Source organism: Pocillopora verrucosa, chromosome 13, assembly GCF_036669915.1.
Source record: "Pocillopora verrucosa isolate sample1 chromosome 13, ASM3666991v2, whole genome shotgun sequence".
NCBI classification, from domain to species: Eukaryota; Metazoa; Cnidaria; class Anthozoa; order Scleractinia; family Pocilloporidae; genus Pocillopora; species Pocillopora verrucosa.
Window position 1 is genome coordinate 12237392 of NC_089324.1, and position 24501 is coordinate 12261892.

General features: G+C 37.9%; 1 protein-coding gene across 1 annotated transcript in view; it reads right to left on the reverse strand.

Moving 5' to 3' along the window:
* Positions 1-6561: 6561 nt before the first annotated feature.
* The window catches only part of LOC131792580 (dnaJ homolog subfamily C member 13-like), a 42488-nt gene continuing 24548 nt past the window's right edge, over positions 6562-24501 (reverse strand). Inside the window, exons 46-73 of the mRNA XM_066160148.1 lie at positions 24229-24348; positions 23711-23826; positions 22758-22839; positions 21718-21853; positions 20785-20969; positions 20107-20181; positions 19551-19667; positions 18672-18755; positions 18376-18471; positions 18031-18094; positions 17499-17602; positions 16855-16968; positions 15936-16052; positions 15456-15509; positions 14647-14767; positions 14365-14456; positions 13991-14090; positions 13023-13097; positions 12257-12457; positions 11983-12064; positions 11496-11538; positions 11290-11385; positions 10923-10997; positions 10677-10748; positions 10352-10459; positions 9829-9972; positions 8690-8830; positions 6562-8451 (exon numbers count right to left, since the gene is read on the reverse strand). Of these exons, the coding sequence (XP_066016245.1) occupies positions 8251-8451; positions 8690-8830; positions 9829-9972; positions 10352-10459; positions 10677-10748; positions 10923-10997; positions 11290-11385; positions 11496-11538; positions 11983-12064; positions 12257-12457; positions 13023-13097; positions 13991-14090; positions 14365-14456; positions 14647-14767; positions 15456-15509; positions 15936-16052; positions 16855-16968; positions 17499-17602; positions 18031-18094; positions 18376-18471; positions 18672-18755; positions 19551-19667; positions 20107-20181; positions 20785-20969; positions 21718-21853; positions 22758-22839; positions 23711-23826; positions 24229-24348 (3015 nt within the window). The 3' untranslated portion in view covers positions 6562-8250. The remainder of the gene's footprint in view (positions 8452-8689; positions 8831-9828; positions 9973-10351; positions 10460-10676; positions 10749-10922; positions 10998-11289; positions 11386-11495; positions 11539-11982; positions 12065-12256; positions 12458-13022; positions 13098-13990; positions 14091-14364; positions 14457-14646; positions 14768-15455; positions 15510-15935; positions 16053-16854; positions 16969-17498; positions 17603-18030; positions 18095-18375; positions 18472-18671; positions 18756-19550; positions 19668-20106; positions 20182-20784; positions 20970-21717; positions 21854-22757; positions 22840-23710; positions 23827-24228; positions 24349-24501) is intronic.

Sequence of the window (24501 nt, forward strand, 5' to 3'; positions counted from 1 at the left end):
GATTCTCTTTCATTGGATTGTTACATTAGTTACTCGCGCACTTTTAGGATTCTCTTTGGTCGGATTTTTACGTAAGTATCTGGCGCACTTTTAGGATTCTCTTTGATTAGAGTGTTGCGTTAGTATCTCGCGCACTTTAAGGATTCTCTTTCATTAGAGAATTACGTTAGTATCTCACGTACTTTAAGGATCCTTTTTTATTGAATTGTTACGTTAGTATCTCGTGCACTTTTAAGACTCTTTTTTTTAGATTGTTACGTGAGTATCTTGCGCACTTTTAGGAATCTTTTTCTTTAGATTGTTACGTTAGTTTCACGTGCACTTTTAGGATTCTCTTTCATTGGATTGTTAATTTAGTATCTCGCTTACTTTTTCTTTTTTTCTTTTATTAAATTGTTCATTTGTATCTTGTGCACTTTTAGGATTCTCTTTTATTGAATTGTCACGGTAGTATCTCGCGCACTTTTAGGATTCTCTTTCATTAGATTGTTACGTTGGTATCTCGCGCACTTTTAGGATTCTCTTTCATTAAATTGTTACGTTAGTATCTCACGCACTTTTAGGATTTTCTTTCATTGGATTGTTACGTTAGTATCTCACGCACTTTTAGGATTCTCTCTCATTTGATTGCTACGTTAGTATCTCGCGCACCCTTACTCTTTTCTTTCATTAAATTGTCAAGTTACTATCTTGCGCACTTTTCGGATTCTCTTTTATTGGATTGTTACGTTAGTATCTTGCGCACTTTTAGGATTCTCTTTCATAAGATTGTTACGTTAGCATCTCGCGCACTTTTAGGAATCGCTTTCATTCGATTGTTATTTTTTGCATCTCGCGTGCTTTCTTTTCCTCTTTCATTGGACTGACTCGTTGGTATCTCGTGGAACTGAAGGATTCTCCTTCATTAGTTTGTTACGATAGATGTTTACGCATGTTTGGCAAACCCTTTCATTCATTTGTAACGTTAGTCTTTCGTGCTTTTAATTAATCTTTCGCACACTTTAAGATTGTCTTTCATTAGATTGTTACGGTATTACCTAGCCCACTTATAGGATTATGTTTCATTCGATAGATATGCATATTTTTGAGATTGTCTTTGATTCCACTGTTGCTTTAGTACCTCACGTGCCCTTAGAATTGCCATTTATTCGATTGTAACGTGGTCTCATAGCAACGGCTGGCGAGCATAGATTGACTGTTTTGTGTTGCTGCCGGCTAAAAGTGAAATGGTTTGATTCCTGAAAACAAGTAAACGAAAATTTGAATTCTTTAACTCTAACTTGGAGCCATTGCTACAACAAAATTCTTTGATTTCATTAATATATTCGTCTACAATCGTTTTGAATTTATCGTTAAATCCAGGTTATGTTCACGCTCATCAAGTTTGTGTAGTCACGCATACTTAGAGATTTTAATACTGAATTTTACTCGTCTAACACTAACAAAGTGCGTGTTTCTGCAACAAACCGACATTGTTCTATTATCGTTTGAGAAAACATGGTTTAATGTTTGATCGTTTGCTAATTTATGGTTTGATTTCTTTTTTGCAGACTGACTGGCGAGTATCCCTGAGGTTTCAAGCAAGAACACGTGATTCAAGTGAGACACACGATTAATTCAGAGAAGACCTTTCAAGTCAGAGCTAAGATTCCAACGATAAAAAGTCGAGAACCAGAAACTTATTACTAGGATTTTTTGTCGAATTAATTGATGTTATGGGCTGTTTAAGATGAAAACTTTTCCCGCCGAAAAACTTAAAAATCAAAATGCGGGCGATTGAAGTACACATGCTTTAATTTTTTCCCATTTGTTCTGTAAGTAACATCTGTTCAAATGTGGCGAGTTTTCCCGCCAAAAGACTTAGAAAAATACGGCCATCAAAATACGCATGCGCCACTTTGTTTAAAAATTTAAGTTACATACAAACTACATTGCCAATAAAGTGAATATTTATTTACCTGTTTTCTTCTTTTATTAAAGTCTATTATTAGCAGATGAAGTGATGAGTTTTTGTGTTGTCTTACAGTCTAAATACTCAATAAACCACAAAAGTTTCATTGTTCAACGAAGTCTTTTATTTGTTTTAAATTCTCTTTGATAAAAGGTGTCAAGAAAAATTATACGTGTATATACTCCAATGAAAGACTTTTGGCGGGAAAATTTGGACCAATTTGCACAGAGCTTTCCCTGACAACTTTTTCGGCAAAAATTTTAACAAAACTACCTATAAAAATGACAATTAAAAAATTAAATGAAACAGCTTCTCGTGCAAAAAAATTTGAGATTAATCACCAATCTCTCTTAAAAACAATTCCTCTTTCGTTTCTTTCAAAGAAGCTCTGATAAGACCCTGTCTACCTCAAAGCCATTTTTGTTTAGACTTCAATTCTTTGCACGAGATGATGTGTAGCAGTTCCAAGCGAAAAAGCATCATGGCAAGCTATAGAGCGTCTGATAAGAAATATTTTCGTTATCTCCAAAATTGTGATAGATTTCTTAATTCACAGCTTGTTTACAAATCCAATTATCATTTTTAAGCGTATAGCTTGCCAGGAGCTTCTTTTTCGCTGCAAAAGATAGATTTTTTTCAAAAGATAGATTTTTGCCAGTTTTCGAATGTAACACAGGACAGGTTGAAAAGCACCGAAAATATTTATTAAGGACTTTGAAAACATTCCTATTTTGATTTGATTGTGATGAAAAAAAAATTTTAATTGTTGAAGGATATACATTCTTTGAAGGCGAGACATTTCACAATTAGGCTGCAAATTTCCTACACTAACTTCTCGGAACATGTAAAGTTCAAGATAGTCGGCAATTTTTGGAACAAACTCTCATTTAGTTCGCAATAACCAAATAATTTCAAAATTAAGCTCAAATTTTCTCAAATTTAGGTGGCAAAGAAATTTTGAAAAATATAACATCAAGTTATGAAGTTGGAGCGTACTCTTTAAATTTGGTTTTAGCCCTATAGGCTAGGACATTTTAATAATTATGTTCCGAGATTCGACAAGTGATTTGAGAAATGTAATTATTGGAGCAGACTCTTCGAGTTCTATTTGGCCAGAATTAAATTTAGGCCCCAAGCTATTTTTGATGAATTCCTGGGGTTAATTTTCCTCGGAGATTTAGTCCTTTTAAACGTTCAATTCCTGTTTTATTGTAATTGTAAACTGAATTTGACGATCAAAATATCATAGTTTTGTTGATCAGTTTTCTTTTATGTATTCCTGTGTTACACCGAATAACTGCACAAACGGTCTTCTTTCCACTTACAATGAGAAGTAAATAAACTATGATATATTTTAAAACCAAGTGCCTGGTCCAAAGGGTAGTAAGTGATCCTATCTTTGAACGAGTCTTTAATTCACAAGTTTTGTAAACGTGGACTACGTAAAAAATTTGTACCAAAGAAGAAACTTTATATAAACAGCAAAATGGCAACGATCTCTTTGCATTTTGGCTCACGCTTCGTTTTCGTAAAATCAAACTGTTTTCTGTGAAAATTTCAATTTGAAAATAAAAAATATATATTTTTATAACTCCTTGAGTTTCCATTAAAATCGTCATTTATTTATGAAAGCATTTTGATTTGGTTAACTATCAAATTCTCTTATTTTGTTTGATTTGCATTTCTGATTCCAACGTTTATCTGGAAAATTATTGTGTTTTATAAAAGTTTGAAATCGTGATGAGTAAATACGATTGTGATTTCCTTAGTTATTGTTTACTGGTCAAACGATTGGCTTGTATGTTCACGTTTATTTTCATCCAATCTATAAACTATTTCTTAACGATTTGCGAAACAATACAGCATCTTAATTTATATTGAATAAACTATTCTCGAAATATGAAAATTTATATTTCTCCGTCTTGAAAAGGAGTTAATTTCAACTGGTTCATATAAAGCTGAATTTCAGCTTAATCAGCTTCTTGAAAGTACTCGTGACCAGGCATTAGTGTCTTAAAATACATATAACTTCCAAACGTTCACCAAACTTAGTTGATGTCACAAAGTAACGGATGTAATTTAAGGTGGCACTGTGCTAAATTCTTCGTGTTTGGAAAAAAATCCTTACTTTTTTTTTAATAAAGTTCCAAAATTTTCTGTTAAATACAGTTCATGCCAAAAATGAATTCGCTGTTGAATTGATATGTTTTTAGCCAACTTTTTATTTTGGTGTCACACAGTTGCCAGTCGTAAAGTACGATCGTCCGGGTGAGAGGTTTGTGGTCGAAATAAGTCGAGTGAAAAATTGTTTATAATTCCAACATTATGACTCTGGTTTGCAAAGCTAGATAGGTTAGTTTGTTCTGTTTGGTGCGTTGGTGACCGCGTTTCTTTTAAGTGGTTTGTAAGGTGCCGACGATTCATGTATCTGTTGCGAAGTGTCCTTTCTAACCTAATAACGAGCTTTCTCAAAGTCAGTCTTTGAGGAACTTGTAATCTGATGGTGTTCAGCAATGTGATTTTTGAGGCAAAGAAAATACGCAAAATCAATCAAACTCATCTTAAAATTGTAATTTTGAATTCCAGTTGGTCTTTGTTCGGCCGAAGAATTTTGTTACAGTGCCACCTTAATACCTTCTCTGTGTGATTTTAACTTGGGTGTAAGTGTGATACTGACTGTTAGACAAACCAGAAACAATGAGCGATCAGAGCCTTGAAATAAGAATTCAAATGTCAGTTTTCCGTGGCCAGGATTATATCGGTTTCTAGTTGTTTCTGTCTTAAATTCGAAGATTGTTTCAGATTTTTGGAGCGAAATTACACCAAATTATAGCTGGCAGTTCACATAAATCAAATGATCGCTCAGGGTCTGCATGGTAGATAAACTGCCCCAAAAATGGTAGCTAATTGAGAGCTATTCACTAAACATTTATTCATGATTCTAGGACAATTGGTGAAAGAACGTAGATTTAGTAAAATAGTTAAACACATAGAGCCTCCATTTTTGCTAGTATTACTGAATAATTTAAAAGTTCTTATCTTTGCAGTATCCACGAAAAAGTCTTTGATTCCAGTGTCATCTCTTGGCTAGAATCTTCGTTCTTCCATCCTTCTGACAACATTGCTCTTCCTGTGAAAGAAGAAAATATGAATGTGATCAGGGAATGCCTACTTTCTTTGAGGAAGAAAACTAAAAAACAAAATTCTGCAAAATTGTTTTGCTATTTGCCACAATTATAACAAAGGGAAAACATCTAAAACTTTTTTTAAATGTTATTTATAGTTAAAGCAAAGGACACTGAGTAGAAGAGTCTTCACACTTCCACGTGGCTGCATTCAAATACAAAATGATCATGTTAAGTCCCCAATAGATTTAGTAAGCAAAACATTTTTATATGAGCGTTTCACCAACAATATTTTACAATTATGTTTCTGTCAATACCCTATTTCGGTCGAATTTCGAGTCGAAGAGCCACTCAGACCGGGCAACTGATTCGTGCTGAACTAAGATAATACGACTGGTTTACATCTCTTAATGAGCTCAAGGCGACATTTTCCAAAGACAATGCTCACCTGCTGTTGTAGTAACATAAGAGTGCTTTCATTTCTCTTCTTTACCGGTCCAGTGTCTTTGCATAACCAAAATTTAAGCACGTCTTCACTGTACGAGGAGCAGCGTTGTTTGCTGAAAATTGTACAACTTCTAATGAATATGGATTACAACAACTGCAGCCAATAAACGGCCGCTGCGTCACAGATTTGGCACGGAGTTCTGTTTGCACGCTCAGCCAGCTATTCAGTGAAAGGCATTGTGAGAGACTGATTAGCATACAAAAAGAGGGGAAAAAGATCACAGAAATCGGATGTTAGGAACTGCTATAGGACCAGGAAATTACTCTGACATTCGAAAAGAGCTAAATTGCAAGACTGATATCATAAAAAGCATAAGATCTCATTAAGGAATTAAGAAATATTGAAGGCCTCAATTTGAAATTGCGTGAATAAACGAATAATTGTTTGTTACGCTCTTACGAAGGAAGGGTAACAAAAAGAACATAAAGATGATGATGACACACTGCAATACACCGGTGAAGGAAAAATAAGAAGAAATTGAAGCATTGTTACTCTCCCATGAAGGAAAAATAGGATTAAAAGTACGCAAAATGAATCAAAATCGCACATGGATAGAGCAACATGGGCACTGAGTTACTTTTTATCGACAAAGTGACCAGCCCAAAGGCGTATCGAGGTACAGTATTCCAAAGAGTTACGACTGATAATAGGTAACAATAAAAGAAACAAAATGGATGCGAAGGTTGTGGAGGAAGATGTTCATTCGTCTCGCTTCGAGCAGGGGACAAATTAAAGAAAAAAAGTTCTGAGACCCCATGAAGTTTCAATCGTCAAATATTTGGATTTCACGCTCCGATGCTCTACAACTGCGAGGTTCGGGGGATTCGAGATTCGATACCCCTCCCCATCAGAACTGTAGGTACTATTGCTTCATGCTTAAAACCCAAAATTGGCCACTAATTGCTGCTGCAAAAAGGTAGTTCGAAGAGCCTACGTAGCGAATGAACAACAAAAGAAAATTTTCCAAATATGGTTTATTCAAACAATCATGCAATTTTTTTAAAATATATTTCTCGACTTTGATCTATTTAGAATAAAAAGACAGTTCTACTTTTCTGTTATAATACATTGACCTAATAATTTTACCGAATTAACGTCCAATTTAATTAGTGTCGGTAAAACAAAAGAACACTGTTTTTTACTGGTGAATCATTTTCCACAGAAAATTTGCTTCTCTCGCAGATCTACTTCAACTTATTATGCACTTTCCCGCGCTTACGAGCGTTTTAACTGGTCATTTATTCAACTGAATAATGATAGATCTAATGTCTTATTTTTAGGATGACTGGATTCGCAGCAACTTTGCAAACATTTTAGAAAACCTTTAAATTTCGTTGCCTATGTTCTCTCCTGGTTTGAGATTTTGCTATAAGTCACAAATCTCGCATGCTACAATTAAAAGAACTGGCTGGCAATTTCAAATCTCTCTAATCACATTGAAAATATCAAAGTTTTTTTAAAAAAAGGGGCAATTTTTCGATTTTCCAAATACAGGGCGAAGTGGAAAACATTACCACAGAATGTACCTAAATCTTAATTTCTTGAATTAGTCACCTTGTGGTTTACTCTGAGTGATCGCTTAAACTAGTCGAAGTGATACAGATAGCTTCTGCTAGCAAGGTCAATTTCTTACCCAGAAAACAGGTGATAAGAATTAACACACTGATCAGCTGTGATAACATATTTAATTCTCCTCGCCCATTTCCGGGAAAATGTGTGGCTGTTGGAAAAGGGAATTTTTAAACGATCCTGTGGGTTAATGAGCTAAACGTGACCTTGTTTCGTGACCTTACCAAATGAGAGAGAACTATAACCACTTATTTTCTATGAAAATTAAAATAAATTATTTGTTTCTTAATTTGTACTTATTTCTGGCTACCCGTAAATATTTCAACAACATGAAACGCAAATCGACGCCACAGATGATCTACTTCGACTTGAATAACATGTTTTTAAGCCTTCTTTGCGACATTTTCAGTTAAAATAAAATATCACGAAACATGGATTTTTCGAATGAATCTAAATTTGGAAACTGGCTTCGACAAACCCGATTGGATTTGTGCAGAATTGCAATGTTTATCACCAAAGAATATTTGCGTCAATTCTTAATAAAAGGCTGTGTTCGAATGAGCGTGCAAGAATGCGGCGTGACGCACAAAAGTTTCATACCGTGAGTCACGCAATGTGTCCTTTAGACCTTCATACAATCACCAAAGTAGAGAAGGTTTACGGGAATTCTATAGCGAGTTGCCTAAAATATAATTACAAGTATATGTGAAAGTTAAAAAGGAAGAGAATTTTCAGAATTGCGGCGAAGGTTTACATATGAAAAAGGAAAAAAAATTCAGTTGTGCTAACCGCTGAAAAACGCAGTAAACACACGATTCCTTGGACGAAACTCTGTTGCAAAATTTTGTCAAATCCGCTAGATGAATGTATCAGTTACGAAAACTGCGAACAGCCTTCCATTCGGAAAAAGTTTGTAATCATCTGGATAAGAATTCGCAACATGAACAAAAATTAATATAATAAATAATTCATGAAAAAACTTTGACATTTGTAATAGTTTTGGTGATGTAGGAAGTACAAAGTATCCTCTGTCACGCTCGAGTAAACACAGCCTGCCTAATTAACTATTGACTGGCACCATCCAATGTCACGTGACATCAGCTACCATTCTCCACTCGGTCCACAGGCGGGGGCACGCTGGACATGGTGCTCGCATTGCCAGAGCCCATTGTCAGGTAGCCAGCAACTCCAGCGCCCCCTGTCAGGTAGCCAGCCACAGGTTTGTCCGATATGAAGAGATCGTGTTTCTGGTCTCTGTACGAGGCCCACACTGTGGAAGCTTCCAGAATCTTGTTGATCTGTAATAGGACAAAAAAAAAGAAGAATAAAATCAAACTTAAACTGAAACAATGAATTCGCTAATCCCTACACAGCCTCTTCTTTCTCCAATAGCAAAGCAGTATTTGGCATTTCTCAGACATAGTTCTAACTCACCTGACACTACTAAGTTATCACGAATAACACAGTAACATTAACTGGTTATGTAATAAAAAAAATTCACCCTACAAAAAGAAAGATTTTCTTATCGGATATTACCTCCTCGCCGTGGGTCAAGTCACGTATCATCGCCTTCAGAGCCTTGACAATTTGAGCTTTGGTGGCTGCAGGATTCTCTACAGTTTTGAGCGCTCCGTTCAGAAGGTTTAAAAGATACTGGACTAACTCAAATTTGAGCGCCTAAACAGGAAAATATAGTAAACAACAAGGAGAACAAATTAGTTTTAATCTCAGGCAGAGAGAGATACTCCCCTTAAAACCTTCATTCGACGCCGCATACCATGGTTTCACTCAGAGAAACCGCTGCTCCGGAGCTTTCGTTTCAACGGTCACATGAGGGTTTCACCCGAGGACTACATATAAAGCTAAAACAGCTTAAATAGCCTAACCATTTAACCCCTACGAGTGACCAGCATCTAATTTCTCCTTATAATATCACCCATGAGTCAAACATTGAGGTCATGAGAATAAAGGAAATGATCACCAGCTAAAACTGTTGGTTGTTAATTGAATAAAACAAATTCTACTTGTCAGCAACTTATGAAACGTATAAAGGAAAGTAAGGAGAATATGCATACTGATGTTAAGGCGTAGAGGATTAATAAACAGTACCACTTGAAAGCACGTCTTAGTGGCTTTAAATTAAATGGTTGAACACTAGGGTTTTAGCCACAAACGTAACATTTTAGCCCCTTTGCACTGCATGATAAACAGGGCCACTTGAAATTACCCTACAGAAGCTTTCTTGTCAATGGTCAACCATTAGAGTCAAATCTAACCTCTTTCCCAGAATCCTCTTCTCTTTCTCGCGGAAGAGAGAGGATTTTAATTGTTGCTGGTCACGTGTGTCCCAGAATTTGCGAGATAACAAAAAATCCAAATCGAAGGAGGTGCTCCTTCGTAAAATTTTTATCCATAATTAAAATAAGAGTTGGGGGAAACAGCTTAAAAAGCAATCGCGCTTGGTCCCTTCCGCTGATTGGACCCACCCTCTCAACAGCGTTCTTTGGTCTTTATAGGCACGTAACTAGCCGTAACCAGGGTTCCTGCTCGAGGAAAGAAGAGAGATGACCCTCGGAATGAGGTTGGAGTTTAATCCACTGATTTTGAAATCAGATCTACACAATATGTCATAACACCTCTTGTGCGACATGGAAGTTATTTCTCAGTTTCGTTACCTGCGCAACAAGCTCTGTGTGATTCTTTTCGAACATTCTGTGAAGCGCTTCACAAGCCAAACCCACTACATCTGGTCTCGCGTCCATTCCTTTGATCACGTGACTGATGCAATCAGTCACCTGGGCCATGCTTCGAACACAAATCTGCAATTGGAGAATTTTTTTGCAATCCATTATTCCCACCCATAGTTCTCGGTTTAACACTTTATTGTTACCATACTTCTACGTAGATCTCTCTAATAACCCCAGCTTATCTAACAAGCTCCTTCCCCCCTTACGAAATCTCAGGATCTTCTATAACAGGGCGAAATTTTTCATCTGCTAGAATTTTGCGAAGAACATCCCCTCAAAGTTGAACAGTATCCACACGGTCATTGAATTGCTTTACTGACGATTGCCAAACCCAGTTTCAGCTACCTGCCATCCTCCCAGGATTCACGTGAACTATCTGGTACGATTTTTCTGTACCTAATCGTGATTATTTTAAGGGAAATGATATTTCACCCTTAACAACCTGCCTCACCTCATTAGCTGAGAGTAAATGAACCACTTGTACAGCGGACTTGATGACTGCATCATTACTGGAGCTCATACCCTTGACTAAATTAGGAATGTGACCGAGACCTGGAACCTAAAGATAACAATACTTCTTTACACTCGCTCACAGTTTGCGCATTTTTTCAGACTAATCGTAAAGTTGCCATGCTGAAAAGCAAATCCATGATGGTGGATGGCTAAATATCGAACATATCAACAAAACAGGAGTACGATGCGAATTTATAGATCTAAACATCGAAAATATCCCAGAGCTTAATTGTTATCTTTTCTGTCAATCTTTTAGGAAATACCTGGTCTCCGAGTTGTGGTTGCGCAGTGAAAAGACATAGAGTGGCCTGGGTAACAGTCTCCAGAGTCTCACCCTGAAACAGGTTAAGCAAGATTCAACCAGTCAGACAAGTTAAACAAGATACATGTACAAGTGGTCAGACAGGTTCACATTAAGGACAATAAAGGTACGAAAAAGAAAAAAAGATAAATGAATCACATCAGAGAAGAGGTTAAAAATAAAATTTGAAGGTACAGGAAACACTTACATGAGAAGATTTTGAGAGTAGTTCAATAAACTTCTGTAGAAGAGCAACAAGGAATTCTTTTGGCTTCCGCAGAACCTGAGGTAAAAGTCAAAATGTACTCAACATCGAGCTAAACGAAAGAAAGACACTTTCTTAACGTAAAATACAATACATTGTGATTTGGACGTTAGATGCCACTTCACTGTAATTTTAAACTTCAATTTTTTTCCTAATTCATGAGTTCTGCCAACTACAATTCAGAGGGAGTTTCAACGAATTTCACCCGTCAGATTACTGTAAACCAACCAAAGTTCGGCTTCCTTTAAAAGTAATTTGCCCAAAAAATGACTTTCATGTCAACAAACCGAACGTGATTCAAACGTCTTACCCAAGCCGGTTGCTGTATGAACAATCGGAGGTAAATTCCACCCACGATTAATTCTCCAGCAGCTTCGTCAAACATCACTTCGAAGTTGTCAGGAAGCTAAAGTGGAAGGAAAGAGAAACTATGTAAAATTCTGAAGCGGAACAAACTTTCTAGAATTTCTACATACCAGTGATTAAATGTAAAACGAAGGTTGGCTCAATACTCACCTTCCACTGGATGTCGGGATTGTCTTTCTGCTCCTGATAATGTCTGCAAGACGAAAAGTAACGCAATCAACATGGCACTAAAGCTATATGTCAAGGCTGAGTTAAAGCCTTGTCACGCAATCTTTTCTCCGAATCATGTTTGGAAAGTTGGACTACGCAACTTACTTCCAGTGACTTCCGACCAAGGTGGATAGGGAATGGGTCTGCTTTTCGGAATGTCACCTTAATAATCATCACATTCATTTTTAAACGGGGGAACCCGACTGGCTTGTCTCTTCAGTTTCCATGTACAAAGGAATGACAGCTTAGAACTGCCTTTGTTTTGAGTATGTCGCTTTTAAAGCACATTGTCCTGTCTTCCAGAAAAACAGTTTCATACGAATAAAGGTTGCTTCTGTTGTTCTTGTTAATGCAAGTCTAAGGAATATGCGATGTAAGGTTCATTAAGGTTCATTAAGGTTCGAGAATAAAACTCAGTTAGGTTTACCTGTCTTTCAGCTCTTTCACCACCGAACAGACTTTCTCTCTGGCTTCTGTATTCCATATCAACTCCGGATTCTCCTGATTTGCTGAACAACAAACAGACAAACACAAAGAGAATAATGGAGTTCGTTACTTAGCCCTGCAGTACAGTTTGTTTGCATTCTTTGCACGAGGGGCGAGATAACCGTATGAAGAGCAGTTAAAAAATGACTAATCGCAATATGAGGGTGTGGCGAGAGCGCATCTGCTCTGTCTAGGGACTACAAGTAATTTCTTACCTTCAAACATGTGCACACTGGCTTGTGCGCTATCTCTCATGGCGTCCATAAAGATGGCGGGCAGGAATTTGGACAACACGATCTTGACTTTTGGTCCAATAAGCTTGTCCGACATCATCTTCGCAAACAACTCCGCTGACCTTTCCCGCACCACTGGGTTTGTACCATTAGTATACAGGTCAAGTAGATAGATAAGACCACCTAAGAGAGAAATTAATGGTTAAAGTTTGTCATATACAAAGCATGAGGGGGTCATGACTTCCCCATCCACGAAGCCATATCTAACCTCAGACCTCCAAGCTCAACAGTTTCCAAAGTAATTTGGTTTCATCAACTGAGTTGATAATCTAAACTGGCCACCAACACTTCGAAAGAGCGAATTGGATTCTGTCCGAATTCATTCTATATTTTTTAACGGAAGGCTGACGCTCGACACATCACCTTCAGAAACTCTCTACAGTGGCCAGTTGATTCATCAACTAAGTGGATAAAACCAAATTCTCTAGTTATATCCCCCTCCAACGCAGCATCATATTTTCTGTAGAAATTTATCCTCTTCATTTGTTTTGACGTAGAATCACGAAGTAGTCAAAACATTTTTTGACAGAAAAAAAGTTAAGACATTTTCTACTGCTCAGCAATGCCCTTGCTTTTATAATGAACTTTGTGACCGGCAATTTACCCAAAATTTGAAGTTTCGCTGTCTTCTTTTCACTTGTCACCAAACCAAAACGGTCGCAGTTTGGAGCGCTGAAATTCTACTCACCTTTGTGCATTGTCTCCTTGACAATCTTCGTGTTGGAGCAAAGTGCATGCATGGTATCAACAGTCAACAACCGATCTAAATGAGGACAACAACAACAACAAAAGAAAAAAAATAAGCAAATCGATGAGAATTGTTTCGATGGTAATTGTTCCAGACTCTGGCGCATAGGAAGACATTTTTAGACACCTATAGCTTCATTCTAACTTCTTAGTATAGGTGTCATACCACGGAAAATTTGAGTCCTTTCTAGCGAAGTGCAAAATTTGAACGTAAGGGAAGACAAATATTATCGTGGAAGACAGAAAAACACTTAAAAGAAAACAATGACCCGAGAACGAACGAGGATTGCAAAGGATTGAAAAGGTTGACACGGATTTCAAGTGATAAACTTGACGCAAAATGACTGAACTTTTGGAGATGAACTAGCCTACTCAGCCTACTCCCTGTGAGTTTAAACTTGTCCAAGATAGTCCAAATAGGACATGGTTACTATTTCTTAACTTTGTTATAGACGTGTCTTCCAATAATTGAGCTTTTTGATTATGTGTCGTAAAAAACAAAACCAAAGTTATCACGACGGCCAATGAGAAGAAAGGAAAATACCCTATCGAGCCAATGAGAACCCAAAGTAAAAACAAGAAACATGCCTAAAGCGCGGGAAAACGCGGGCAACCAGGTCGTAACTGCTTTCTGTTTTGAATCTGATTGGTTGAGAGAATGGCGCGAGTTTTTACTAGACCAATCACAGAGGAGTAAAGCGAAACCAATGCAATCCCAGATGACTTTCGACACTTATTTGAGAATTGCTTTGAACTTCTCCATCCTGAATTATTTTCGTTCTTTCAGTGACTCTCCACAGCAACGGTGCTTTTCTGTCGTTTATCACTAATATGTCGATGTTGTCCTTCGATAACAAGTTTGTTTCGTATAGCGCAGAGAAAAGAGAGTAAGAATGATTTTCTAATAACCTGAAGGAAGCGTGTGGAGCGTAAGGAATAAGAAGCCAAGAATGTCTGAATCAGCAATACTGGAAACACAGTTCTTGTTGGCTGTTGTGCACGAAATGACCTATACGAAAACAAAAAAATAAAAACTTAATTTTCTCTAAACCGGAGAGACCATAGAAATTCATCCCTTAAGAAAAACTGTCTGAATTTCCCAATGATTCTCAAAGCTACAACGGTAGTATGACTGGAACTACCAAAACGTGTAAATAATGAGAACTTGACATCGGCAATGAAAATGGTTGATAAACAATACACTTACACCGTGTATAGCGCTCGATATTAACAAGCGAATGTTGTACACATTCAGGGTAGATACATAATATTTACAGCCTTACCTCAAGAGCAAACTTCTGGAGTTTTGTTGCTTTAGTCATTCGAAGTAATGAGAAAATCAGTCTAAAATGTCCTATGCATTGAGCTTCGGTGCCTGTAAAAAGAAATACGAAGTTGCGAACTAAAGGCATTAAAATTTTACATCGCAACCGTCACTTTTAACTAGTCACGCAAGCGTCGCTGAGTTATACGCACACCCAGGTCACATCTTCAATCGTATTACTCGTTTTTTTGCATCTAAGAGCGATTGCGTGACGTCCAAGTAACGCTTTCTCCTGTTATACCTGCGTTATTCTTGATAACGTTTCGTAGTGCCTCCAGGGCCATAACACTAGCGTCCAGTCTTTTTTGGTTCTTCTTGAGATCCAGTTCCGAAGCCGTCAACGCCATAACTGAATGAAGGTACTGAGATGAAAAAAGAAAAGAGTTAATTATAAATCATTATTCGAGAGACATTGAGAAAAGTAACAACTGGAACATTTTGAATGAAATCAAATTTAAATACATTTGGGACGAGTGGTACACCCAATGTTTAACTTTTCAATGGCAAAACATCAATCCAAACCATCTCTAATTTATCTAAACTTTTGACTAAAGATTGATTTTTGGAAACAATGTCGACCATTAGATAAACATTTACATGATTACACTCCAAACAACCCACTCATTAACAACTATTGAGGTCCATTTACTGTTCCCAACCACGACCTAAGTTGGACATCGTTTGAATAACCAGCCAATAGAAAAGAACTTATTTTTTATTTACAGAAAAAAAAGCATCGTCTGTATCGACATTTCTAACCAATTTTCCCTCTCCGACTTCTTTAGAAAAAGATACCAAATCAGACAGGATATGCCCCAGGCCATATCACCTTTACCATGGTCCTTTTCTCACACCACGTAACCATTGAAAATTTGGTATCAATCTTAACACGCCTCTACCCTTTGCCAATAGGAAGCTGTACCTATTTTTACAAAGCTCATCCATTGAAACAAAGAGAGAACACAAAATACTTTTTGGTTTTAGCTGTAACTTCGATTCATAATCTGATATCATGCATAGAAACTTTTTCTTCCTCTGCTGTTTCCCTACCTGTGCTTCCGAACCAAGAAAGTCGATCAGATCTGCTGCGAATTTTAATGGGGCCTGAAGGCAACACAGAAGAAAAAAATTAACGAACGAACAAAACAAAACAAAAGTTAAATCCTTAAATTCTTAGAAGCCATTGAGTTCCTACCGTAAAACCTTTATCATGAAGAGCTAGAATACGAGGAAACTGAACTTTTACACCAAGCGGCATTTACATGTGGCCTTTAAGAACCATATTCAACGCGACGCAACCCTGCATAGAGGTGATTAACATGCAACTTCTCATTGCCATTCCAATATGTTATCTTACAAACGGGTTACGAGAACAGAAAAGCTTATCAGCCAGATGGTGTCACCTTGATGTAAAACTAAACTCTTCTGACTATATTACGTGGGAATGGATGGCAGCCAGTGAAGAGAATTACTAACGGGATATTGGGAGTTAAAAGGCTGAGTGGACACTCTCTGGGGTGTGGAACGTACCTCAAGTGGAAACAGAGGCTGCTCGTTGTAAATACGAACAAAGATTTCGCCAACAATAAGTTCTTCACTGAAAACTGAGAAGGTGAAGCGTGCCCCAAACGAAGTATCACAGTCGCCCTTAAAAAACAAAACAAACAAAAAATAAGGTTGAGATGAGACAAAACGTCATGTCTACAGTAGATATGTGAAGCCGATGACACACCACGCGATTTCATACGCCAATTGCGGCGATCGGCGAAAATCGTCAGGTGTGTCTCCAGCTTGGCGTGTTTTCGAGTGATTGTCATGATGCAGAAAAATAGCTTTCAAATATAACTAAACCTATAAACGCTCAGCGAAAAAAAGAATGACTTGATTTGCTAAGGTACAAAACGTCAGTATCAGCCAATAAGGATGCCAAAGGATGGAGGATATTGACACGAATTGCAAACTACGAGCTTGAAAATCTTGGCGAAGATACGTCATTGTGTTTTGCGTCATGTTAGCGTGATAGAGAATCGCCTTTTCATAATTCAACCTCAAGATCAGTAGTAGTTTGTGTAGACAAACATGAAATAGGCACAAATAAACCAAAAACGTACAAGGATGGCTAAGGATAGAGTAAACTCATTCCAAAGGTCCACCCTCTTCTCTCGTGGGAGGAAGAGGGAGGACTCTGGGAACGAGGTTAAGGATGGAAAGAATCGAAATGGACTAAAAAAAAACGCACTTGACAAATTTAGGCTACTTTTTTTCAAATTAACCCAACGGCGATGTAGCCTCTTTCGATTTAGTGAATCTTTATAGAAGTATTCCTCTAACTTTTGACAATTTTACGACAAGCAGAAAGTATTCCATGAAACTCATACAGCTTAATAGCGATAGCTGTACTTGGCACAAATTGTCAAGTTTCTGTTACGATGTTTAATCAGTCAGTTACCGTCTTGATCTTTCGTAGTTGTTGGGCTTCGAGAAACTCAGTCAGTTCTGCACGTGTAGCATTATCCCAAATGAGATAAGGATTTTCTGTATTACTGTTCAGCAACTTTAAGATCTATGCAAAAACAAAACAAACAAAAAGACAAACAAAAAATTTAACTTTACTACTTACACACAATTTAGAGTTTTACACCTGTAATTCACAGCAAGCGTGTTCGGTGAGATGGGGAAATATGAACAATGTAGCACACCTAAACTTTGTATTCATAACAGACTCTTATAGCGCAGCGATCAGCGACTATTGCCTAGTATGTCGGAGGTAACGATGACGCCAGGACCGGCAAAATATGGTGAGTGTAGCCGAGAGTGCCCGTCACTTCGATTTTTGACGCTCATTAATGACGATGTTTTCGTGATGGAAAATGCCCTCGATCAGGTTTGTGCAGAATCGTCAGGTGAGCCCGCTTTAATCAATGGCTAAATTAGTAAATCAGACGCGGATCAAATTAGCTGCATTTGAGGAATAACATGCACTAGTTCGTCGCCATCTTGGGAGAGGTTAACCTTTGATCGCACCTTCCTTTTCTCGGGGAAGTGCCTAAGAACGTCTGATCGCAAATAAGAGGAAATAATTAAATTACTAACCTCCTTTGGGTTATCATTGCTGAGTTGTTTGGCGATATACGGTGTGAACATACTGGACAAAGACTTTCTTATGGCTGGATTCTCAGGGGTTTTATTTTCGTCAGCTGAAAAATGTAGAATACAACAGATAAGGTTTACTTCGTTGTTTGATTTCTCATTCGATACGAACTGCTTTCTCACGCAGTTTACTAGAAATAAAAAAAGATAAAAATAAAGAAAAAGGGAATGCGAGTGAACAGAGAAAATAAAATTATGCATTTGCCAGACGCTGCTTGGAGAATCGATTACTTTAATCTCTGCGTAAAAGAGGATGAAAATAAAGAAAAGAAAAAAAAAGTAAAAGAAAAAAGAAAGCTTTCCGTGTAGGACAGCGTAGAGTGGAAACTCGACTATGACATTTAAAACATCTACATGAGGGATCTCCCCTCTGGTACAGTAACTCAATGATCATCTCTGCCTTTTTTTTTTTTTCGCAAAGCAGTGTATTGTTAAAGAAAGAAACTAGCTGAACGAGGAAGAATGTTTTACTTACTCAAATATCCTCCCAGTCGAGCCAGAGCATCGATGCTCAGACGAGCAAGACTGTTCAGAGTTTCCTGTAAACAAAAGAAATGATCGTGTTGTTCGTTCGTCGGCATAGACTCAAAAGATTGCTTCTTCGTTCTACGATATCATGCGTGCTTACGACCGAGCGTGCGTGCGTGCGTGCGTGCGTGCGAGCGAGTATACGAGCCTGTGTGCGTGCGAATATGCGTCCATCTATCCCTCTGCTTTCTCGTTTGCACTTTTAATTGAACAATCCTTCGTTCAATCATTCAATTATTCGTTGATTTTTGAATAAAGCCCATTACAGAACGCGTTTATCTGCTCTCCAAACCTGCTGGTTGGTTTCTGCACTTTTCTCCACTCCACTTTCATCCAGTGTGTAATCGTAACTGAACACAAACAAGAGTAGATGCCACAGTACACCAGCCTACAACGAGAAACCACGGGTCAGGTACACGAAACTCCACAAAATTTAATCAAGTAAGGCGCTAAGCACAAGAAACACATACAAAAAAAAGTTTGACAGCAACATGAGAGGATAACAAAGACGTTAAAATATTTTTATAGCCGCAGTTTTGAACTGCTCCATGCGCATCCCTTTCACATCTCTCATATTTTGTTTTTCACCTGTAATAGTTGGGTTTGAAGCCAGAAATCCACAGAGAAAGCACTGACACATTCTGCTGCAACAGAATTGAGCGCTGGAAGATTCTAAAAGAAAAGATGACAGCTGTTAGTCGTTGTGAAATATCAAAATACCCTATCACTTTTGGTCAAAACACCTACATCAAATTCGCCCCATGAAAAAAGCTATTACTGTAAGTTGGTTATCAAGTTTAGAGTAGTCTTCAATTGAGTGTTGAAAGTATTCCGGGATTGCTTTGATTTCCCTTCACTTCGGCCTGTGATAAGTATACAAAACTCATGCCATTCTCTAATCCAATCAGACGCCAAACGAAAACCGCTTGTAACTTGGTCGTCCGCGTTTTCTCGCGCCTTTGGTAGTGTGCCTGTTTTTACTTTAAGTCCTCATTAGCTAATGATGACGTAAACATTTGATATGATTGGCTGTTGTGATTACTTTGTTTTTGCTTTACGACGAAGCGCTTACGCTCCAAAGATCAGCTTTCAAAGTTTGCTACGGTGGTTTAACAAACCTGAATCATGTCTTAGGATAATTTTAAATTGAGCGTTGAAAAGAACCCGGGATTGCTTTGCTTTTGCATTAATTCGTTCTGTGATTGGTCCAGAAAATTCGCGCCACTTTCTCAATTATTCAAATGCAAAACTAGTGCTTAGTCGCAAATTGGCAAATTGGTCGATTTTACTTCAAGGTTTCTTTGGCTCTGAAAGACATTTTCCTTTTGCCTGATGGGTTGTGATTACTTTGATTTTGATTTAACAACACTCCATCAAAAAGCGCTCTAATTGGTAAGCAATTCACTATAAAGTAAACACTACTACAGACAACGAGCCACGATCTTTGAACGCAGTATTTTTTCATACCCTGTAATAAAGGACGCGACAAAGATCTTTAATAACATCTGGCATCTCAGTGATCTTCTCTCGGCACTCTTCAAACTGGGCTGCCACTGTGTAGCACCTCGTGATGTGAGTGCAAACCTAAAAAAGAAAATAAAAACAACAAAGGGTGACATCTTATCCTTACTTTACAAAATAACGCACAGCAGTAGCTAACTTTCTGATTAGCAATGAAAATTAGTTTAACGCAAACTAGAAAGTGTTTCTACAAAGTCGTTTAAAAGATGGGTTTTCGCACAATCTACTACGATATTTGTTATAACCTAACATCAGTATGCATATTCTCCATACTGTTCTCTGTACATTTCCTACAATGCTGTCAAGGAGAATTTTTTTAACAATCAAGAGCTACTTTAGTTGGTGATCATTATCTATATTCTCGTGACCTTTATGTATGATTCGAAGGTAATATTGTTAGGAGAAATTAGATATTAGATACTCTTAGGAGTCAAAGGGTTGAAGACTGAGAAAAATGTTTTCCTACTGCGGAGGAAACGACATGTATTGTAAAATAACTTACTTGGACTGGAATGGCGTTCGGTTCAGTCATGCCAGTAATAGCCAGTAAGCAACGGTCATAAGCCTCTTGAAGTGCCTGGTAAAAAAACAAATTAAATACAAGCAAATATTAGTTATTTAAAAGAGCATTTAGATTCTACTATAAGGAGACCTTTTTCACCGAAAGCTTACAACAAAATACTTACAAGGCAACTAACACAAATAATTATGTTTTTTCTCTTTACAAGTGAAAGGGTTTGCTCAGCTGAATAAGTCAAAGGCGTTAAGTCGGGCAAAAAAAAGTTTTTTATAATAAGTAATCGACTTACTCATGATGGGCAATTTTGAGGAATCACGTTGTTTTAATAACTCATTCTAGATAAGTTCTGCCAACGGCGAACGGACGCTTCGTATTACCTCGTGAAACATTTTAACACCATCTCGGATTTTCGATCAGAGGAAGAATGGTGAAGAGAAATTCGTACCGAGAGGGGAACCGACAGGTGAGGAAAAAACAGTTGAGGGGGGAAGGGGGGGAGGGGGAGAAGAGGAGCTGGTCTGTTATCTGAGCCCGCCTTCTCCCATCTCCGTCCATAAAAATGGCGGGTTTCAAAAGCTCGTTGTCCCTGTTTTCCTATTAGGACACCAGCACAGAAGACTAAAGAAGTTCTAGTTAACCTTCTACCACAACTGCTTTTACCTCAATTCCGCTTTCTCTACGTAATTCCTCGGCATTTAGCGCAGAGCAGTTGATCGTGTGATAAGCCAGTTCACTGGCAGCTGTAAGAAGCGGTGCTGACTTTGAAAACAAACTGCTGTCCACGGTCTCGAGTCTGATGGTCTTAATCAACATCGGGTAGCCGGCGTATTTGTATGGCTGAAGGTCTGCAAGAAAATAACCCAGTTTATATGATAAACTGAATTATGCACGTTTTTTGATTGGTTCTTACTTCTGACCAATAGGAGGACAGACGCATAAATGACGTCACCACAAACAAAACCGGGGGTCTGAACGATAAAAGGTAAAAGTGAACGTCAAACTGTGGTGAAGACATCAGTGACACTCTCTGTTATTGAACATACGCATAGCAACATGTAATCTATGAGTTGAATTGAATTTCATCTAAACTAATTGGTTTTCCTCTTTCTCAAGTCTCATAGAGGTTTCATGAGGGGCCAGGCACCAGTTAAATACACAACTTTGACCGGCTGCTTTCAAAATGTCAGGCGAAAGAATGATGTATAAGTTAGTGTCTCATTTTACTCGTGCCTTAAAATAAAACTAAACTTGGAAAAATCTGAGATATAATAGATGTAAGATTATTTATTTGCGTTAAATAACCAATCCATCTGTCGATTAGTTCCAATTTCCCCCAAGAAATAAAGCTTTTGTGCAGCTTAGAGCCTTGCGAAAAAATATCTCCGGATGCCAAATAGAAATACCCCTTTTTTGGAAAACCACTCCTAAATTACACCGATTTGGAGAGCCAAAGCATGTAGTTTCTTGAGATTATAACAATTTTAGCTGTCCTTGACTTATTTCAGAGACAAAAATTAATGTTTTCTTTAGTCTGCGAGGAACTACAAGTAAAAGAGGCAGTTACAGAGAGCGTGACTAAGTTCAAAACCCTACCATCTTTGTGTCGCTTGAATAAAATGGACTGAGCCTTGAGAATAAGTACAATATTATGCGGATCTGGGCCTTGAACTTGTTTAGAGGATTTGGAACAGAGGAACTCGTAAGCCTTGTTCACTTTCTCAAAGATGTCCTACAAAAGAACAAGGGAAATTAAACAACGAAATTCTCCTGGATAATTTGGTTTTATCAACTGAGTTGATAACGTAAATTGGTCACCGTAAAGAGTTCTAAAACTAAAAGGGGTTAATTTTTAAAGAAATTGTGGTGTGGAGTTTACAAAATAACTTGGTGTTTATCAACTAAGTTGAAATTGTAAATTGGCCACGGGAAAGAGTTTTTAACGATACGGTGGCCAACTTAAATTATCAACTTTGTTGATAAACTAAGTAGCATCCCATTAAAGTGGCAACCACAGTGTCGTTAGAAGTTTACCCCCTTGAAAAAAAATGAACCATTTGCTTTATTATCAGAGTTTTCCCTTCGAGGCCTGGTTACTCTTCTCCATCTTTAGCCAACCAGCTTCTTCTCTGCCTTACTCATAACAGAATAAGGCATAAAGCAAACTAGGAGTATCACCACTCCCCCCCTGTATGGGATGCTATTCAATAGCACGTTTTCTCCCACCATTTCGTCAGATTTCCCTGACAATTCATCAGTACCCATTTATACTCTTAAGTTAAGAGGGGCACTGTAAGAGGAAAGTGTTTTTCCAAGGAACACAACATAATGCCCCAAACCAGGTTTCTTACCCAAACCTCTGAATTCACAGACCTGCGCGCTAACCGATGGGCCATTGTGGCTTCCACGACATTGGCGCACTATTATTCAATACTTTTTTTTATTTCATCCTAATTCTTTCATGCCCTGAAGATGATACAAAACATCGCTACATAACTACTTTCTTTCTTCTTTTTTTTTCTTTTGCTCTTTTTTAAATAAAAAAAGGATGATCTTCGTTTTGACACCCACGTGGGTCAAAGAACTCCCACTTTCTTTAAGCTGACATTTTTATGTTACACACGGTAAAGTCTTACCCTTCCTTCTGGATTCTTATCTGGATGGTACCTCTGCGCCATTTTAAAGTAAGCTTTTCTAACTTTCGCCTCATCGACAAGTCTGTAGGGAAAATAAAGTAGCTTTAGTAATAGGACTATAGCCCATAACCAACCAGAGGGCAGGATTTGATATGCCGGCAAATGAGGCATGGACCAATCATAAGGCCGGATTAGAATCTACGATGGCGATCTGATAAGTCGCGTAATCTCGAAACGCGCAGTGGGATATGCAGTTACAGGATACTTTATATAGTAATTTTGTTTTCACGCCTTATGGACACATCACATGAAGAGATAAAATGTACCAGGAACACGGGGCTAGTGTATCTATTGGTTAAAGAATTCTAGCACGAAAATTCCCGTCTTAGTATCCCTGCGGTTTCAACAGAACAACCATCAGAAGGATTGCACTGTCAAATATGACAGGTTGTAGCTCATAAGAACAAAGAGCTGTTTCCATTTCACTGTATAAGTTCTGTACTGTCATCTCTGAATTGGCTACCAGACCCTAAGTTTGACCATTAAAATGAAGGCCACTGAAGCCCTTTATGAAGGGCTGTTTCCTAAACCTTACAAGGTGATTCTAATTTTTAAGTCTGGGTATGAAATCCGCGGTATGTGACCTTTCATGGTAAAGCCACTGAGTGGTACTTTCATGAGGTACTATTTATTATGCAGCAGAAGGTAGACTTACGATTAACGTTAGAGTCAGTGGATAAATCTCTAATGTGTGACCATTCACATAGAAGCCTAAGAAAAGTGTTTCAAAGGAAGCTCTGAATTACGCTGTAAGAGGCAGTTCTAAGTTTTAGTGAGCTCAGTACTCTTAAGCCTGAGTGGAAAACTCTAGTATGTGACCAATCACTGAAAGCTACTTAGCGGTACTTTCATGGGCTACTGCACGCTATGTTTCACATAGTGTCTGCACCTACCCTGAAGGGTCTCTTTTGACTTTCAGAACGTCATATGCTTCATCTACCGTCAATGTCGAAGGCTTCTTTTCCACTTCCTTTTTCCACGCTTCTAGAATGTCCTTGAGCAGCCGAATCTACAAAAACAAGAGTGTCAAAAGAAAAACAGAGAACGTTCAGTTTGTCCCAGAGAAGGAAAATTATTACCACACAATGTTTACATCATATAAGGCAAATTTAAGAAACTGAAAGCAAAATAGGACAAGAATCTTACGTTGGGTACAAGTATCATTTAAAAATTGAAGTTAGATCCAGAGAGAATAAAACAGAAAATGATATAAAAACTGAGCGATAGTATGAGTTATGACAACTCGAGGTAAACAAGCGTGACCAGCGGCGAAGCGCGGAAACAAGATGCAATCACGTGACAATCTGTTCCGTCTACACGTTTCATTGGCTTAGACGGTGGCGCAAGCGCTTTTGAACCAGTTACAAAGCAAAGCCAATTGGAAGTTGGTTTGAAAAGTACAGTATCTTACCGGTTCTCTGATTGGCCAATCAGGAAACTTTTCTGTGTCGCACAGATGCCTCAGATAGAAGATATTACAGAACAGTTCATTCTCCAGTTGAGGATAGGATATGACTGGGATAGGACAATACTGCGGATAAAAACGACATAAGGTAAACAAGTAGAAGAAGAAGTAGGCTACCCACAGGTCTTGTCCAAACAAACAAGAAATTGTTTTATACTTGGGATTAAATCATCTCCGTGGATAGATTTTGACTTTTCAGGTATCTTTTTTTTTTCTTGT